This window comes from Strigops habroptila, chromosome 1 (assembly GCF_004027225.2).
Source record: "Strigops habroptila isolate Jane chromosome 1, bStrHab1.2.pri, whole genome shotgun sequence".
NCBI classification, from domain to species: domain Eukaryota; kingdom Metazoa; phylum Chordata; class Aves; order Psittaciformes; family Psittacidae; genus Strigops; species Strigops habroptila.
In genome coordinates, this window is record NC_044277.2 from 118,628,452 (window position 1) to 118,648,374 (window position 19,923).

A 19,923-nucleotide genomic window follows, 5' to 3' on the forward strand; every position below is an offset into this window, starting at 1 on the left:
TGGTTTTTGCTGAGCAGTGAACTGAACTGCATGCCTTGCTGTTGATCTTACGCAAGGATAGAGAGAGAATGGGGGAAGGGAAAGGTATTTATTCAAGCTCAGACAAATAGGAGAAATGGGGATGTAAGTAATCAACCCCATTATGAGTTTTTTAAACCCAAAGACTTTACCGGCAAAGGCTTTAATGGTACCGTTACATGCACTAGAGATGGAAAAGTTGTATTCTTCACAAAGGCTCTCAACTTGAAAGTTGTCCCAGCGAGATCTAGGTCAAAATTGCTGTGCTTTCAGTCTGAATCAAACAGTCTGAAAGAAAGTTTTCTGAGCCTTTTGCTAGCAAGTTAGAAGGAGGGAGGATGACAGTGCTGTGCTGTCCATATGCTTTCTACAAGCATCTGAAATATTTTATCCCCCATCTGACTGATAACCAGGGTCACAGAAACACAGCTGAAAAATAGAGTTTTGTTATAATGTTTCATAAAGCAAGCTGTGTTGATAGCAGCCCATGGTTTGTGTATCTTTAGAAACTATATTAAACATTGGCTCCACGGTTTACTTCATTTCTCAGTTATTTGGAAAATAAACCGGTTTTCCATTTCATCTTAGGGCCTCCTGTGTTCAGTGGATGTTAATGAATGCCAGATTTATGCTGGAACAGCACTAGGCTGCCAGAATGGAGCCACTTGCGTGAACACACCAGGCAGCTACAGGTAACTTTAAAACCAGACACAAAAATCCTATGTAAAATACTCTGCTATTTTTGTACCCTGTATCACACCTGCAGCACAAGTTTTAGGAATAAGTCTCTTTAGTATCTATGCATTATAATGCCTTGCAGTCTGGGAGAATATAAAATCCTTAGTACACCTTACACCAAGCCTACTGCAGACACAGAAGGCCCCCTGAAACCATTGTCTGCTGTGACACAAGAAGAGCAGCAAGAACCAGGTTTATCACAGCAATGCTGGGGAAGAAGGCTGCAAAGTTTAGGCTGGCTCTAGTGACCTATCCCTCTGTTGTAGGTGCAGATGCTTTAATGGAAATTTGCTGAACCATGGGGTATAGATGGGGCGGTGAGATGCAGCATGCTGGTCTGTAACCAGCACTCGCTAACAAGCCCACCTAGCACAGACACGTTACCATCCCTCTGTTATCACCTACCCCTTGAGACCAAAGGAAGTGGGGAAATGAAGGAGGTGAACAGCTGTGGCCCAGCAAAGGCTTTGAGTTGTTGGAAACCTCCTGAATATATGGGCACCTTTGACCGCTGGCATTCCCAACAGACTGCATAAACCCTGAGAAATGCCTTCACCCCTCCAGAAATGCAGGCACTGCTGAGAGTGTAGCAAAGAAAGCAACACACAATGCTGCCAGGCTGAAGCGAGGAGGAATGTGTGTGCAGCTGGCGGGGCAGAAGGGGCTGAGGCTGCTTGTATGTGGGCCCCATAAGCATGAGGTCCTGAAGCATATCCTCTGGCTGTGCCCAGCTCCTTAGGAAACATGCTCTTGTTTACAGGGCAAGCCAGCCCGAATGTTCTATGTCTTATTTACCAAAATGTCAAATAATCTGGTAAATAAACTAACTTTCAGATATAATACAAAGCTATCCCTGTGCAATGGGAACAAGCAGCTGGAGAGTGTGCCACAGCTTTCTGCAAAGAATTTCGTCTCCTGCTTCAGCATGAAAATCTTAGCCCCCACAAATATTTGCTTGGCATCACGCAGGCTTTATAGTGCTTTGTCAGTTCTTGAAGAACCTTATGCAAAAGAAGTTCTCCTGCAGTGCTCCTCACACTTCAGCGTTAGCACAGAGCCTGCTAAGGTGTCACTGATACATGATCCTTCCTGTCAGCTTTTCTTTGATTTTTAAGGGTTGCCTGCAGCTTGTCCCAGCACAGACATTTGCCAAGAAACAACACACAACGCAGCCTGCCTTTACTTATTGTTTCTTACTGAGCTCAGGGATGTATGCGGTGTTCAGGTGTGTGACTAAATTAAGGTTTGAGAGGACAAACCCTCTGCCTTTCTCACAAGTATGGTCATTGTCGTGACTCCTGTAAGTTTCTTCCTCAATGTAATTCTTGCCCTCCTTGGTATTTGCCTCCTGAAATGAACTAAGAACTCTTCGTAAGTAATCCAAATCCTATTACCTCTTTTTCATTGAACCCGTTCCTCAATCCCACTGTACTGTCTTCACAGTCTCCCTTCACATGCTGTCTTACTTATTTCTGAGTACTCCCCAGATGCTAAATCCATTCCAGGTATAGCGTGACACAGATCCTTTCAACAGCTGTGAGAACATTGTTGCTAAATTTTCTGGGACCCAGTAACCAGATACCCCCACTCCTGCTCTAGTGTAGTTACATTGGCCAGTGTGCACTGCGAATAAGTAAAAGGGTGATATTTAACTTCCCATAGCCCCCAGAGATAACACCAGGGGAAGAGCAGTACTGGAGTAGGTACTGTGAAATGAAGCATAATGCAGCCGTTACTGCCTCTTCAGATTCTTCACCTGCATGCTTCAAGCTGTAATTCAGGAAAGCGCTGAAGTATGAAGAAAAAGAACAGATATCCAAGAAACGCCTTCCTGAAAAGGGAAGACATTTAAGAAGACGTTGCATCAGTTGGATGGAAGGCTGTGAGAGTCCCCAAGTCTATCACATTTTTGTGTCAGAATCCAAATAACAGGGGCCTCATCACAACGTGCTGTCAGTGATGGGACAGAACCAGGCAGTGCCAAGCAGCAGTGCAGCACAATCTGGCTGAACCTCCTTGCAGTGCAACTTACTTCTTCTAGCTGTTCTCTGAGCAACTTCAGAGGGGTAGCAGATTAATCTTTGTCAGACCAGGCAGGAGACAGTGCCATTGTCCTCCTCCGTTGGAGCCGGTCGGATTGCCTAGCTGTGTCCTTTGGAGTTGAACACGAAGCTCTGAATGTACTTTGAACATACAAAGGCAATCTGGTTCCCTGACCTGTTGCCTCTGTGCTTGCCCAGGTTGAACTACTGCACTGGCAAGATAGTATTGGTCTATCTGGCATCTCTTAAATAATGAAATGCTGTCTTACAGTACTGCAGACTGCAGTTAAGCATTAAGCTGTTGTGGGTTTTGAAACCTAAGTTTATGTGGGGTTGCTTGTCCTGGGTGCAGTGGTTTAGTTACTGCAATTGCCTTATCAGCGCTGGTGTTTCAACTGAGCAATGTGACACTGCAGGGACAGTAGCAGCTTATTAGACATTGCTCCAAGGTCCAGATCAGCTGCACTCAAATACCTTATTCAAATTCTGCAGATAAATGCCTTTACAGGATGTTTTCCTTAGCAGCTTAAAAGTGATCCAAGAAGGGTGTTTACCTGCCATAAATCTCTGTGAGGAGCAGACATCAGCAGATGTTGCAGCATATAACTTGCATCTAAATAAGTATCTCACTGTCATTTTAATAAAAAGCTAGTGAAGTGGTAGGAGGCTTTCTGTAGGTTTAGGTCCCTTTCAGTTGTATTTCAGAGCCTCAGATTTGGTCTATGTGAAAATAAAGAGCCAGAGAAAAGGGAAACGTTTACCTGGTGGAATAGAAGTTCCCCAGTTTCAGTTCCACGTCATATGTACAGTGCTGTGACTAAGGTGTGGCCATATAATGACAATGTGATGCCTGCAAACTAGGTCGCCCCAATAGAATGCTCCCTTCAGCCCACTACTTTGTTCTTCCCACCCCATGAGCCCCAAATGCTTCTCCTGCCCCACTGTGCTTGCCTGAGAGCCGGCTGTGGCTGCCACATGTCAAGGTGTGGGATGTGAGGCACCCCGCTCCCTGGACAGCCCAGACATGGATTTCTTGTGTATTTGCTGTAGGTAAGGGTGTTTGGCACCATATGGGTGTCATAAACTGAAACACAAAATTTTAGGTGCTCTCTGACTGAAGTGGGATTTCCAGGCTCATATTCTGTTGAAAGTCTCATGTTAGACATTTCTTTTTTTCTGGAGTTGCACTAATGAATGTAGCAAAAGGTTGTGGAATCACCCATAGAATTGGACAGTCATAGATATGCACAAGTCCCACGTGATTCTTGGTTCTCTGCTGACCAGGAGCCTTGCTTCTGTGCACGGTTATTAATGGGGTTGTCAGTATAGCTCAACAGACAGATTTCATAAGAAATACTACATAAATGGAGAGTGGGGAATGGTCTCTTACTATGGGAATATATGATCTTTAATAGCTTTATGAAGACAGCATTTTGATTTTTCTGTCTGCTTTCACCCTTAGCTGCTCCTGTACTCCAGAAACCTATGGGCCTCACTGTGCCTCAAAGTTTGATGACTGCCAGGGAGGATCTGAGACACTCTGTGAGCATGGCATCTGCATAGATGCAGACAGGGATCAGCCCAATGAGGTAAGGAACAACGTGTAAGTCTCCTTTTACAGCACAGCATGAATAAACTTATGCTGAGCACCACAAAACTGTGTAGCACACAGTGCTGCTGAAACCAGCAAGAAATGCCACTGTACAACATAACCTAACCTCTCTGTTGTCCTGAGGACAGCAGAAAGAATTGAAAATACCTTGTGCCTTGTCAGAGGTACTTGTTACAGTATCAGATCTCTACTACTTACAATCATAGGGAGCTTGGGAATATAATTGAATAAGACAAAGTCTTATTTAAAACATAATATTCTTACTGGTCATTATTTGAGGTGTTCTAAGTTGATAGATTATTTTATTACTTAAATGATTAAGAAGGACAGACATTCATGAATCTTGTTTTTCCTGGGAAAAGGCATACCTGTGGGAATACTGACTGTGGCCTGGGAGCTGCCAGGGCTGCATAGCAGCTGAGTGGCTGCTGCTCATCTTTGTGCTCTTCACTGTCAACTGGACTTGATCCTGACTTCGCAGGCCAAGCTGCTCCAGCATCTGCACTGGGTGGATGATAGCAATACACTTGAATGGTCTTCTAGAGCAAACCAGCTCATTCTTTTGGGGGACAGAATCTGGGTACAGGGTGTTTGTTCCAAAAGGACATATGGAAACATGCCAGCTTTGGTTCTTTCACTCAGAGCAACCCTCCACACTAAGCCTTTGTTCCTTAACACTCCTGTACACCTAAGCACCATTCAGACACACCACGTATTCTTTGTGGCTATGCTATAAAATAACTTCTTTGGTCAATTGTCAAAGTTTTCACAACTCATCACTTGTTTTCTACCCATTTTTTGTGGAAGCTTTTCAAAAGAGTTCAGTGTTGGCTAAACAGTGTCATGCTTCTGTGACAGTCCACAATAAAGCTCCCATTAGCTTTAATTGGACCAAAGCAAGATAAACTCTGAATCTGGCCATTAGTAAAATCTACCTAGAGAGAAAACTCTTTTCCTCAAATAAAATGTGTGTTTGAAATTTAACGTCAGTGCTGCACACCGCACAGAATACGAATGGTTTGCTTTATAAAGGAAACAGACAAGCTGATTTCAGGTTTGCTTACACTGATCTGTTTACCCTGGTTAAAAAGCAAGTTGATGACTTTTAATTATGTTTATGTACAGTTCATAATTGCTGTTCATTTTCTCTGGGAGCTTTGGGGTAAAATTGCAGGTTTCTTTTATGACATAATGAATGAGGCCCTGTTGTTGCTCCGTAATCTAAATAGATAAATTCAGAGGAAGAAATAGACTGAGAAAACTACCAAAGCAACTTATAAAAGAGAATGTGCAAAACCATGTAATGCTCTGAAAGCTTTCTTGCTATAGTTTAAAAGACATTTTATAAATTGAACTCCTCCTGCTCCTTTTTTGTCTAACTGTCTTAAATATGTAATGTGATGTTTACTGTGGCAGCCCAAGTACCACTGTATCTGTGACACTGGCTGGATGTCCCCTCCTGGCAGCCCTGCCTGCAGTGCTGATATAGACGAATGCAGCCTCCCTAATCCTCCGTGTTCACAGAATCCCCTTGTGCAGTGCTACAACACACTAGGATCCTACTCCTGTGGTCCCTGCCCCACAGGTATCATGTCCTTTCATGCTCTCAGGTGGGTAAGGGGTGGCTGTAGGGAGTACTGCCTGTATGTCATAAGCACAGACACAGGATCCAGATGAGAGTAACTCCATGAAATGCTTTGGTCTGTATTCTAGAGAATAAATGCCTGTAGGTTATGTCTTATCTATCTAGGTAACACAGGCAATCTAATCTAATGTATGATTTATCCCGTCCTAAACTGAGCACCTAAATAGGTCTGATGTACCCTTACGTGCATAGGTGCCTTCATGTCCATCATGTGCTATTACCTTCATGTAATAGGTCCGTGGTACTTTCATATTCTTATGCTCACTGCCCTAAAGCAATATAAAAGTCTAATTGTTCCCTTAAGCCATATAATGAGTGATTCCTCTTGCAGAGTTGAGTAGTGGTGGGTATAGGAGTATTTGAACTATTTAACCAAAGTTATGATAAAGCTTTGCTGCAAATTGTACATGTGTGCACTAGACCAGAACAGTCTCCTCTTTAGGTTAAAGTGTGCTTAATTCTGGAATATCCAGGATACATTTAAAATAAAACATTCCTGCACACACATCTCCACCCTGTTGTGTTTGTGACCTATTTTGCAGATGAGTATTAATTTTCATCAGTTGTGAGAAGGACAGGTTTTCTCTTGTGTTAATGAAGTGTCAAAAGTCATATTTTTATGCTCTTTGAAAAGATCTGGTCAAGGCAAAAAATGAAAAGGCCAGGCATTTTCTATTTTAATATCTTTCCTGCTGCTTCTTAGGCTGGCAAGGAAATGGCTACAGTTGCCAAGACATTGATGAATGTTCAAGTAATAATGGAGGCTGCTCAACAGCACCGATGGTTCAGTGTATTAACACAATGGGATCCTTCCACTGTGGGCTCTGTCCACCAGGTAAAATGGATTTTTCTTTTGGCTGCTAAAGCTATACAAAGGCTTAAAAGATGAAGATTCAACACATTTGGGCTTGGCTTATGGTAGAGTTAAGAAGCTGAAGATTGGATTTATATAAAGAAGTATCACATACACAAAGCAATACTGTAATATAGAATGCAGAGTCCAAGTATATTCAGACTGCTTTAGCTATTAATGAAAATTTTGTAGAGTATGTCTCTAACAGTGATCCCCTGAAATGCATTTCTGTTGTACTAGGTAGCCCTTTTCTGTGTTAGAGCATTCATTTGATGAAGTACTTCCTTTATAAGATCATTAATGGGAAACAAAGATTGCGTAACTATGATAGTAATTTTGTTGCCTGTATTAATCGAAAGGGTATCCTTCGTGACATAAATCAGCTGTATTGCCTGTCTTAAAAAAACCCTTGATAATTCACGCTCTGAATGCTGTCTAGGAAAGTAGTATGTCTATTACAGAACAGGTCATGCAGTGGAAGTCATGACTTACATCTTCATAATATGTGGTTTATGATTTAAAATGTTTTATGAAATGCATGCTACCAACACTAGAGAGACTAGCAGGAAAAAGTGTTTCTAATTGACCTTTCAATTGCTATTTAAATGGCAATGGACTGCAGATAGTGAAGACTCTCAGTTACTGAGTGTTGCGGGGTTGTCACCATGCTAGAAATGTGGCCTTGGACAAGTTTTGATGTGGTGCAGTGGATCTCAGCTCTGGCAATGCAGAGTCTGTGCTCCAGTGCTTTGGTCCGGCAAAGCCTGCCGAGAGGAGCTGTATGTTGTGTTTAAGACCCACGTGCAGTGGGAAGCCTGGAGGTGGTCGTGGTTGGCAGATGCATAGGGAGGGCAGCACATGGTGGCTGAAAGAGCAGAGCTTCTATGGACTCACTGAACTCACCTATGTTTGTCTAGCACTAATACAACTTTTTCCTAAAATCATGGGAGGATTTAGTTACAATCAGAATCCATCCCTGGAGGATGGAATGTTTCCATGGAGGAAACACAATAAATATCCCAGGTTTTACTTCAGTGGCTATCTCAACCTTTTTAACTCCAGACTATGATTTTACACCACAAATTAGTCATTTGCTCACCAGATGATTGTTTTGATGTCAATTCTCAGAGAGCACAGTTTGTTACACACTAACTGTTATTTACTTCTGAACAGGTTATGAGGGAGATGGGCAAATATGTACGCAGGTTGATATCTGCTCAATAAATAACGGAGGGTGCCATCCTTTGGCTACTTGTACCTCAGGTCCAGGTATGATGCTCTCTTCAGGACTGTAAGTAATACCAGTGTGAACCCCAAGGAGGGTTTGGTTAGGCTGAATCCACTTTGTAGCAACATATTTAGACTGCAGCCCCTTCTCCACAGTCAGTTTTGCCTCATCAAAAGGAGTTTGCAGGCAGGTTAGCTAAAGCCAGCAGGCCTTTTAACCAACATTCACAGAAATAGATTTAGACTCCATCAAAGAGCAGGTTTAATCATAAAAATGTGGAAACCTTCACCATATCTCTTTGATGGGGTATTCCAATTTCAGCTGCTTTTACTATTTTTGTCTTTTCTACAAATATTCTTTGACTACTCCCACCACTTCCCATGAAGATGACCTTGGACTCTCAGGTACCCGTAGCAAAGCAACACAAAGATCTTTCCATGGTCAAACTGGACAGTGACCAGGGAATGTTTCAGAAGATAAAATAAGTTAAAATTATATAAAAGCTCTGCTTCAAAATGTCAAGGACCTTTACTGTCATTGGTATTGTCATTGTAATAAGAACTGAATTACTTTCTGTAACTTGTCTCATTTCCCAAGGGTCAATACCATTTTGTTTCTGCACATCTGGGTACACTGGAAGTGGATATGGGCTGAACGGGTGCTCTCCTCTCAGTGATATCTGTCAGCTGCAAAACCCTTGTGCAAATGGGCAGTGCTTGGTAAGTGCTTGGTTCCTCGCTGTTAGTGACGTTGTTATGTAGTTCTAACCAGCAACAACAGGGAGCCTGGTGAGACTGAAATCTGAGTGCACGCTTACTAAACGTAATGAGCCAAGGTCAGTGGGGAGTGGGAGATCAGCAGGAATACCTGGGGAAAACAAAGTGAGTTTCAGGGCACACAAGCCATTTCTTTGTGTTTGAAGTAGATGCAGCAATCTTGGCACTAGCAATCTGAGAGATTGTAGCTGGTACCCCAGGCTAGTGATGGGATGCTGATGCTGGTGGGGGAGAACTGATGAATGGCTGTCCCCTGTGGGACTGGGAAGTAATTTACCGCCTTGTATCACAGAGGAATTACCCATGACAACAAAACCAATACCTCTGTTGACTTCAGACTGTCAATATCCAGTACAGTTAGTTATGTGTGCCTAGGATGGTGTTGTGAGAGCCCCCCTGGAGTCTCAGGCTGTATATATGGATATGGAAAGGGTACTTCGTGGGGATTGGTTGTACTACTGCTGATAGCCAAGCGTTTTGGACCTTAACTGACTGGTGGTGTGAATTCATTCTCATACAAGCAACCATTTAGTTTGCCCACACGGACACTGTGAAGGCCTTTTGGCTTCCTCAGTGATGTGTGCTGTGCTCAGGAAAGTCTGTGCTGCAGACCTAGGGATTTAGATAGTTCTGCTCCGGAGGATATTTATGATGATGATTTTGGAGAAATGTTCACAAATGATCTAATCTAATCTACTTTTTCTAACTATTTAGAAACCATTTATTTTAATCTATTAAAAACCATGACATCTTCCCCTAAATATATTCTAACATACAACTGTAGGCAGTCATGGCTACGAACTACTACATAAAGATAACAACAAAGTCAGATACTTCAATAATGGGACTACAAAAACATCTAATAAAATGGAGAAACAGCAGAGCTATATTTGGCCAGTGTAATGACAGATGAAACGTAACATTCATCAAATATCAGAAAACACATTTTCACCTTCTAAAGCAGCATTGAGAGCGCTAAATACACATCAAAATCCTCTTCCATCACGTTGAAAATCTCTGTTCAGGACACAGAGGACATGAACAGAAAACACAGAAGGAAATAGAGAATATAGAACATTTGTTGTATGTCATCAAAGATGGAATTGTTAGCATGTACCATGGAATACCTTGTTCTTTACTTGTAAAAATTGTGTCTGTAAAACAAGAAGTATAAGGGAAGAGGACATGCAAAACTAAAACAGTTAAATATGTGGAAAGACCTGATTATAAGGAGAAGTAGTAAAGGTTGAGACAAAGAAATGGATAAGAGACATACAGAGTAAAGAATAATGCAGAGAAGGCAATAAAATTGTTTCCATTTAACATCCCTCAGGGTGAAAATCAAAGTTAACAGCCCACATAACTGTAGTGCAGACTTCCCAGAGAACAGGCTTGAGATAAATTACTTATAAACCACTGTTATCTTGACTTGCTATTTATAAGGTTTAGATAATATGATTGACTTGTTTCTAGGGTGATTGTTTCAAAGCCAAGCAAACAGTTCCCTGAATGGCTAAATGAATACAGATTTTGGCTTTTTAGAAAGTAATTTGAAAGAGCCCTGCAAAGAAATAACTTAATAGAAAAAGAAAGAGCTAGATAATCTAATTTAGCTTTAGGTTTGTTTTGGAACTCACCAGTGACCATCAAGGCCATTAAATTCCAAAGAATTTATTTCTCTGCTCTGATATCTCCACATAAAGTAAGTGTAAATACCAATCTTTCTGCCAACTACATTGATTCCTTTAGATGATTCATGCTCATTGAGTTTACTGCATTTGATTATATCTGTAGGCAATGATCTCTGGATATTTCTGCCTGTGTAATGCGGGCTGGACAGGCCCTAACTGTACAGAGAACATTGACGAATGCATTAGCAACCCATGCCAGAATGGGGGGACCTGCACCGATGAGGTCAATGGCTACTCCTGCGAGTGCACCAGCGCCTGGACAGGACCACAGTGCCAGACTGCCCAGCAAGGTACAGGCAGGACCTCCTCCCCAGGAGAAATGTGCCACTGGACTTCAGAGAGTAGATGCATGGTGCATATGATTAATATGTGAATAAGAACCAAGTCATACTGGAAAAAAACCCAGCCCTCTTCTCAGTGGATTGCAGGTCCCAAGCCAAAGTTCCTTGATGTCAGAGTGTTCCATGAATTTTGTTTATAACTACTTTGTTTATCGGTAGGAGCGTAACAATTGATCTGCAGGCCACTGGCCTTGACTAGATGCCAGATATCCTAAAATCAAATCTTTGTTCCTGAAAAAGTGGTCTGGTGAGCTGGTTGAGAAAGAAGATCCAATATAAGCACAACGGATTTACAAGAGAATATATTAATGTTTCTCTTATGTGTACTATTTCATTTCTTGTGATGCTGAGATGTCCTGACATTTTTAGTCAAGAGGGAAAGTCGGAAACAGTTTCCAAACATAAATTTAATGAAAGAAATGTTATCCATGAAAATGGGGGACTCTGAGTTTTATAGAGTGACTGCAAGGTCCTGTCTCTAACATTTCTTCTCAATATCACTTTTTCTGTTTGTTTGGGATTTTTTTTTTTTTTTTTTTTTTTTGCCATTAATTGTAATTAAACAAGGTCAGGATAGCATTCCAGTGAGCATCCCTGTGGCAACCATCTGTCAGATGGTTTGTATTTATTGCAGGTTGCTGTGAAGAAAATAGACTAAATTTTCACAGAATCTAGACTATAAAACTTTCACTGATCCCCTGTGAAATATGTTCTACTTTAGAGCAGCCTCACAATATCTGAAGGAGGCCTACAAAGATGCCAGAGAGGGACTCTTCGTGAGGAACTGTAGCAATAGGACAAAGGGTAATGGATTTAAACTTCAACAGGGAAAGTTCAGGTTAGATATAAGGAAGAAGTTCTTTACTGTGAGGGTGGTGAGGTGCTGGAATGGTTGCCCAAAGAAGTGGTAAATGCTCCATTCCTGGCAGTGTTCAAGCCCAGGTTGGACAAAGCCTTGAGCGACATGGTCTAGTGTGAGGCATCCCTGCCCGTGGCAGGGGGACTGGAATTAGATGATCTTGAGGTCCTTTCCAACCCTAACCATTCTATGATGCTATGGTTCTATGCTCCTTCAGGTTCTTTCCTATTTTCCTTAAATATCTAACTAATAATGTTTTATTATTAGGCACATATAAAAAAAAGTATATATATATACTTAACCATTCATAATGGGAGGGATATAAAACCAGATTTTATCCAGTGAGAAATTATAATGTATCAACTTTTGGTTTAGTTCCTCATCAAGGGAAAAATAATACATTTTATGACATGTTAATTCTGGATGTGGTTGAGAAATAGTGAGGTGTTTTAGGTGGACACTTACATTCTTTTTACCACTCATAGAAACAAAATACTTCATTTTAGTTTGTTGAGAATCTAGTATTTCTTTAGCATCAGTTCAGTGTTAAACTGCAGCTGCTTGCTGTACACTTGCATTGTATTTTGGGTGTTTTGTGGACATATTTTTCTGTATGTTTGGGATTTATAGTTCACAGCTCCCATTCACTGAATGATTCAGTGAGACAAGAGACGAGAGCATTTCAGGAGAGATATTATCAGGCCCAGAAATCTGACCAAAAAGCATAAATGGGACAATAAAACATCTGAAGGATAACTTCAATGGTGCACCACTACTGAGAAAGACAATTTTGTGTCATGTTAGCTTCAAAATGTTATTTCACTGTAGGTGAAAAATTTAAAGATTCTGGAGAAATTTTAAAGAATTTAAAGAATTCTGGAGAAAAAAATAAAGAAATCTGGAGGTAGCCTTCTGGGAACAAATTAGTTTATAGACATTTTCCTGAGACAGAATCAACATCTCTTGGCAGTATCCATATATTCCAGCTGAAAATCTTTGTTCTTTTTCCAGGAACTATTTTTCTCTCAAGGAGTAATTTTGCTCAGTTTTTTGTGATGTTATTCCACTTTAGAGGAAATCCTGAAGAGTCTTTTATAGAAGTATCTTTCACCCTTGTTTTAAATGTTTAGGAAGCTAGAAGGTTAGAGTTTTGTTAAAGTCTGTACAGTGACAGCACAAATTAATCCGTTTAATTTTCTATCTCTTTCTGCAGTTTGCGGAGGATATCTCTCAGGCTCCAAGGGGACTTTCAGTTATCCTAACAACCCAAACAGCCAACAGTACAACAGTGAAGTCAGCTGCGCTTGGGTTATCCAAACTAACTCCAGCAAGGTAAAATAGAGCTCAGGTTAAAGAAACCCTCACTCTGCGGAACCCTGCAGTTCATCAGAGCAAACATGACCATCTTCATGCCACGTATTCCAGTATTGTCATCCAATCCCCTCAGAATAAATAGCTTTTCAAAAAGAGTAAGTTTCAGATCCCAACAAGCCTTCAGGCTCCTTAGCTAAAGAATTTGCCTGGGTTACATTTTCAGTTCTTTTTCCTACGCAACTGAGCGTTAGAATTTATTCACTTGCCACCAGCTAGAGAAGGTGCCATTAGTTTATGATATGATCTGTGAATAGCTGCATGAGAAAAGCTCTGCTCTGATGGGCTCCACAGTTGGTTCATGAGATAAGCGTCCCCACAACAATTTCATGTTTCCGATTTCTGAGCACCAGAAATGTGGAATTCATATTATCAATGGCTTTGTGTAGTAACAGCATTTGAATCATTTTAAGGATTAATTTTTAAATGTTGCACTGAAATATGTATTCTGATTCTGATCTGCAACTAACAATTCCACTTCTATTATAAATTAACAACTACAAAATATGTTACTTCACACTTCAGCACTTAGATTTCTTGCTTGGGATCTAAATATTTGATCTATTTTTGACATTTCATGGAATGAATTAAGTAGCTTCATAAATCAGTGGTTGCTAGTGGTTTATACAGCATTATATATATGTGTAATATATATGCATATATGGATATATAATGTATATCCTCCGCTTTCAGCCTGAGAGCCACTCCTGTCTTCAGTAGAGCTATATTAAAGCACATCAGTGAGGAATCTGAACATATATATAAAGCTGTGATTGTCACTAAGTATCCAGAGTAGGCTTAGGAGACACTGGTTTATATGTGCAAAAAAAAAAGAGATAATTTCATTTTTTCTAACTCCCATGACAATACTTTCAAGCATGGAAAGGATGAGAAATGTTAATTATCTGATAAGAAAACTTCCATGGGAAACCTGGAATAAAGTATTTTATTCTATATTTCAAGCCTTTCACATGGCTTGAAATAGATACATATCTATATTTCACACATATAACAGACACAGGCAAATGGTGTCAATTATTAGTTTACAGAAATAATACTCCTTCCAGACAACTTCCCTGTCCAAATTCTTTCGTTTTGACCCTGAAGATTCTGTAGTATCTTCTTCTGTCCTGGAACTTTTCAGGAAATGGCATAATGGCTCCAAAGCTTGTAGATTCTCACAGTTGCATGAACACATATATTTGTTCTTTATAGAGTGTCTCAGCAGATGAAAAAACAAGAGTTTTCTTTTTTGTTAATTCCTCTCAGATTCTGCGTATTACTTTCCCATTCTTCCATCTGGAGTCAAGCAATGAGTGTAACTCTAACTTCCTTCAAATCCATGATGGACCTTCAGCATCAATGCATATGCTGGGGAAATACTGTGGCTCCTCACCTCCTGCAGAGCTTTTCAGTTCCCACAACTCCCTGTATATTTGGTTCTACTCAGACCACACCATTACGGCTGGAGGTTTTACCGTTCAGTGGGAATCTCGAGATCCTGGTAGGTTTGATGAAATGTCTAGTAATTTAGCATCTTTGGGCTTTGAAGCAAAATGAATGACCTATTTCCTCTGATTAGGAAACATTAGGAGCAGTAGGACAGTATTTTACTAGGGAGTGAAGCTGAAACGTCATTTTAAAATATTTAAACTCCAAATTTTTTTCTTATTAGATCTATATAAACCAGCTTTGCCTGGAATTATTTCTTTCTTTTTTTTTTTTTTTTTTATTATTGAAAACAGTTTTGTGCTAAGCTAAATCATGGACACTATTTGCAAAGTACAAAAATTCAGATTAATTTTCTAAATCCAATCCAAAACACAGTGCTTTTGATCATTCTCCTGAAGATATTTCCATCATAACTGGGAAAGAATCTTTCTTTTACTGTGCAAATCAGGAAATATGTGGAGTTCTGCTTTTATAATTGAGTTGCAGAATTAATTGTAAAATTTAAAGAAAGAAGTAACTTCTTGGTTTGTTTGGCTTGATATTTGGTTTTGAATTTATTTTGGATCCCAAGCAGTACCTAGTTTTGACACTACTGGAGTTTTCATCTGACCTGATGCATGGCGTTCTTCTGCTTTTCTGTTAGAATGTGGTGGTGAGTTGACGGGTACTTACGGCTCAATAAGCTCTCCAGGATACCCTGGTAACTATCCTGTAAACAGGAACTGTTTCTGGACCATCTCAACCAGTCCTGACCTCCTCATCACATTTGCTTTTGGCACACTAAGCCTGGAACACCATGAAAACTGCAGTTATGACTATTTAGAGGTAAAGTGTAATTGCGGATTATGACAACATTTTATGCTATGTTATTGCAAAACAAGGTATTTCAAAACTTTTGTACATACAGAAGGGAAATTGAATCCTGAGTTGAAATGTTAATTTGTACTTATTTCAGCCATCAATGCACAATCAGATACAGGCAATATAACAGAAAGGGGGTGAGATCCTGCTTCACTGAAGTCAGTGGAAGTCTTGTGACTAAAGGTGATGGGATTCAGGCAAAATACCTGGTGGGAAGCTTTCACTTTCTTACAAAGTTCGCTTTCCAAACTCCTTGTCAAATGCCAGCCCACAGAGAATTACCATGCTAAGGTAAACTGTTACGGAAAGGAATCTAAGATTAATAGATTCAGTCTGTGACTTGATGTGTGAGCTTAAGGCATTTTGTCAAGTGTAATGGTTACAGAATTCACCAGTACCGAGTCATGGAAATGAGAAGCTGGTTTGAAACAACATGTTCTCCAAAACTGTGCAATGCAGACCATGATTTCAGGAAAGCGGTTCAACAGTAGGTCTCCTGACACTTTCTTTCTCTTTCACAAAACCCTTGATGGCACTCCTAGGAGCACAATCACAGCTATACTGGTGGGTCTGTTTCTTGTTTCCCCTGTGTTTGGAGGAAACTTCCTGTGAGCTTTCCCTCCACTTACCATCTACAATATCTCCTGGGCCGCTGAGATAACTTTAAGAGTGTTAGTAGTGTTCACAGTTGGCACAAATCTAATAATCCTAAATGCTGATCTATCATTCTGTCTAGATTCGAGATGGTCTTCTTCCACAAGACCCTGTCCTTGTTAAATACTGTAGCACTGGAACTCCACCTCCACTCCAAACCACTGGTCCATATGCATGGATTCACTTTCACTCTGATGACTCAGTTACTGATAAAGGCTTCCACATTCTCTATACAACATCTCCTGGTAAGTAAAATTCAGCATTAAAGGTTGGTCTGTGACATTTCCAAGATATAGCCAACAACACATGAATGGATGTAATTAACACTTGCTCTTTAATAATAAAAAAAATCCTCTTTGATTTGCAGCCATTGTACAGAGACAGCCTAAGCTGAAAGATTTACCATACTTGTGAATATCTCAACTGATTTATTCATTTCTTAATATAGCAGATCCAAGTTGTGGAGGAAATTACACGGACAGCGAAGGGGTTATCACATCCCCTTTCTGGCCTAACCCTTATATCAGCAACAGACAGTGTATCTACATTATCCAACAACCAGAGGATGAAAAAGTACACCTCAACTTCACCCATATGGAGCTGGAGAATCACACTGATTGTTCATCGAATTATATTGAGGTGACTTCTCTCAATGGGTTGATATGAGAGGTTGATTACATGTGTGTACAAACCATGCTGCATGATTTCTGTCCCAAGGGCCACTATAGAAATAGGTGTTAAACAAAGGACTAAGTATACCAATTCATTGGGGTTCAAAAGTCACCAGGGATAAAAGAGCAGGACTAACATTTGGAATGAAGCAAAGGCAAGAAAACAAGAAAATCTGTCTAGGTTAACACTAATTCTTAATTGGCTGTACATGATTAAGGTGGAGTTTGGACCTTTGCTAAATGCATGCCAAACGCAAGAAAAATAGAAATAATACCATAGCCATTGCGCAGTGTTTTCTGGAGTCTTGGTGTTACATGGAAAATCCTGTTCTGGCACAAAAAGGAAGCACAGATATATGTATGTATTTATACATGTAGACATATACATACATACACACACACACATACATACGTACATATATACATACATATGTAAAACCAGGAGTTTATTGTTAGCATAGCAGAAATCTTACAAATCTAATTCAAGAATTGTTAACAGTCTAAATCTAAGTATAGAAAAAATATTACTACACTTGGAATGTTCTATGGAAAATGGGATAATTAGAATAGTAATGTTGATACTAACTGGGATCCACTTGAAGTGATTTTTGTGTTTGCTTTCACACCTAGCTCTCTCTTCACTGGTCTGCAGCTTCATGTTACATCTGAATTTACTACCATAAGGTGCCTTTTTGAGTTTCTTTGGGGTTTTTTTGTTACCCCTAAAACCAGTTTTCTCCAGCTCCAGGTCAACATTTCTTTAACTGACAGCAGGAGAGGTTTGGCATGGGCTCCTGGGGCCATGAGGGCTCCCTGGAGAGGCAGGACAGGGCCTCACAGTCAGGGACTGCCCCTCTGCCCTGGCCAGTGAGCAGGGCAGCCCTGGACATTGGGCACCTCTCTGGGAACGGGGTTGGGCCAAGGCCAGGCGGGTATGTGGGCATGCGAGTGAGCCTGGCTCAGCAGAGCCCATGGCTGGGCAGGGCTATGGGAACTGGAGACTGCCCCTGCTGCAGTGTCGCTGGGCTGGGGGCTCATGTCACTGAGGGCCTCCTCTACACGGTTTTTGAACACTTCGAGGTATTGTGATTCTACCACTGCCCTGGGCAGCCTGTTCCAATGCTTGATCAGCCTCTGAGTGAAGAAACTGTTCTTAATCTCCAACCTAAATGTCCCCTGGCACAGCTTGAGGCCGTTACCTCTTGTCCTTTTGCTTGTTACTTGGGAAAAGAGACCAGCCAGCTCCCCTCTCCATCCTTCTTTCAGGTAGTTGTAGAGAGCGATAAAGTCCCCTCGAGCCTTCTCCAGGTTAAACAACCCCAGTTCCCTCAGCTGTTCCTCATCAGACTTGTGCTCTAAAAGAAAACCCTGCAGCCCAGCGCAGAGCTGGGTCCTGCACTGCCGGTTACGCAGTTAAGTGGCAGCGCGGGTTTGGTTTTGTGTTTAATCTCTTCTTGACCAAGTCAGGAATAGGCTCCTGTGAGCTCTGCGTAGTTAATCTGCTTTTAAAAGATGTTATTGTGCTGACATCGTTCCCTTCCCTCCTCCTCCGATGCAGAGACTTTGGTTGGAATGAAGTGTAATTAATTTCTGGAATGAGAGGGGAAGTGTGTTTAATGAAAACAGACAGCTTTTGTTTGTTTGGCCTAGTACTCCTCTTGCCTAATTGCTGGCAGAACAGCAGCTAAATTCACAGCAGCCAGAGAGACAAAACCATTTCTGTTGAATGCAATCGGTTTGTATTAGTTCAGCAAGGCATTTACCTCGCTGTTTGCAGATCAGTCACAAGCCATTCGGTGTCCCTGTGTTTCTGTCCTCTTCTTCCTGCCCTCTCACTCGGTGGCTCAGCCCAGAGAAAAGAAACAGAATGGATATTTTCTGACAAGGACAGTCAGCATTACTAAAGCACTGAGTTCTTTTATTGAGGCCTGATTTTCCACGTATGTGCATTTTATAATGAAGTTCAGCTAGGGAGGTAGCTTTTGGATGTTTAAGTTCCTTTAGAAGTCACTCTCCGACAACTGTTTTGTCATTTTGAAAAGGCGCAGATTTTTCCCATCCCATTTCCTGTGATACCAGGAAACCTGCAGAGTTTCCACAGGGACCAGATACAGCTCACAGGCACTTGCTCAGGGAGGGATGTTTAGTCTCTTACTAAGGAAGGAACAGCCTGGGGTCAGGGATCTGCAATAAGAAACTAGAGACAATAAAGCTTATCTAAGAAAGACTGCGATATGGTGCTGCAGAGGTAAGGTGTTAGCCAAGACAGCTTCTTTTCCATGCCATTCTTCTAGCTGGCAACAGGAGACATTACTGACATACTTTAATGAACCTGTTATTTTTATCACTACTCACTGGGTTTTATAAATCAAAAATGTAAGGAGAATTAGGTCAAGAAAAAAATGTAAACTCCTGTGAACCATAGTTCTGGAAGATTTCACCCCTGTCCAGAGATTTTCTAAATATTCCTGCACAAATTCTGATTTCAATTGCTGCACTGTAAATCCAGAATAATTCTGTCACCTTACACTCAAGTTCCAGGGAAATTAAATATATCTGTTAGTCAGAAAGCCATCTCACCAGCTTGAGATTTCCAAAGCTGGGCAAGCAGGCCTGCCACTGCCTGCTCACCAGCCACGAGGCTTCCCTGCCTTCTTTCAGCCTGTGGAGGAATACAGCTGAGGAAAGAGGTGATGAGAGAGGCCCTGAAAACTGGATGTCCCTGTCTTTGTCAGTGCTTTCACTGGAATGATTTTTTGGGATAAATAGCACATAGGTGCATTTAAAAGCGGCTCCAGCTACATGAGCTACCACCACTTTTACAGCAGAAAAGAGCTGTTTTATTTTCAAGAGAATCTTTGGGAGAAAAATTGCATTTATTTTCTTGGGTAAATAGCAGAAGACATGTTTTTTGGACTTCATCTTGTTGGCTGCCCTCTTGGAATTAGATGGGCACCTTGGAGGGTGTTCAGAGCTCCTTGGCTATACCAGCACTTTGCCTGGACCCCTGGATGCACCTATTCTTACAGGCTGTGGGTTCAGTGCCTGAAGTTCAGAGGTGCAAATACCTCTTTCCCTTCGAGTACCCTTGATAATCAAGGTTTCTAATCA

At 41.1% G+C, this 19,923-nt stretch overlaps 1 protein-coding gene across 3 annotated transcripts in view; it reads left to right on the forward strand.

The window, feature by feature from the left end:
* CUBN (cubilin) overlaps positions 1-19,923 on the forward strand; it is a 144,187-nt gene that overhangs the window by 3,668 nt on the left and 120,596 nt on the right. The window contains exons 6-17 of one of the 3 annotated variants that reach the window (XM_030483226.1): positions 607-710; positions 4,261-4,387; positions 5,827-5,995; positions 6,759-6,890; positions 8,082-8,177; positions 8,734-8,855; positions 10,707-10,893; positions 13,017-13,135; positions 14,444-14,678; positions 15,270-15,451; positions 16,224-16,386; positions 16,590-16,780. In XM_030483226.1, coding sequence (XP_030339086.1) covers positions 607-710; positions 4,261-4,387; positions 5,827-5,995; positions 6,759-6,890; positions 8,082-8,177; positions 8,734-8,855; positions 10,707-10,893; positions 13,017-13,135; positions 14,444-14,678; positions 15,270-15,451; positions 16,224-16,386; positions 16,590-16,780 — 1,827 coding nt within the window. Of the gene's footprint in view, positions 1-606; positions 711-4,260; positions 4,388-5,826; positions 5,996-6,758; positions 6,891-8,081; positions 8,178-8,213; positions 8,856-10,706; positions 10,894-13,016; positions 13,136-14,443; positions 14,679-15,269; positions 15,452-16,223; positions 16,387-16,589; positions 16,781-19,923 lie in introns of those variants that run through there. The other 2 variants (XM_030483238.1, XM_030483246.1) reach the window with 2 other exon arrangements.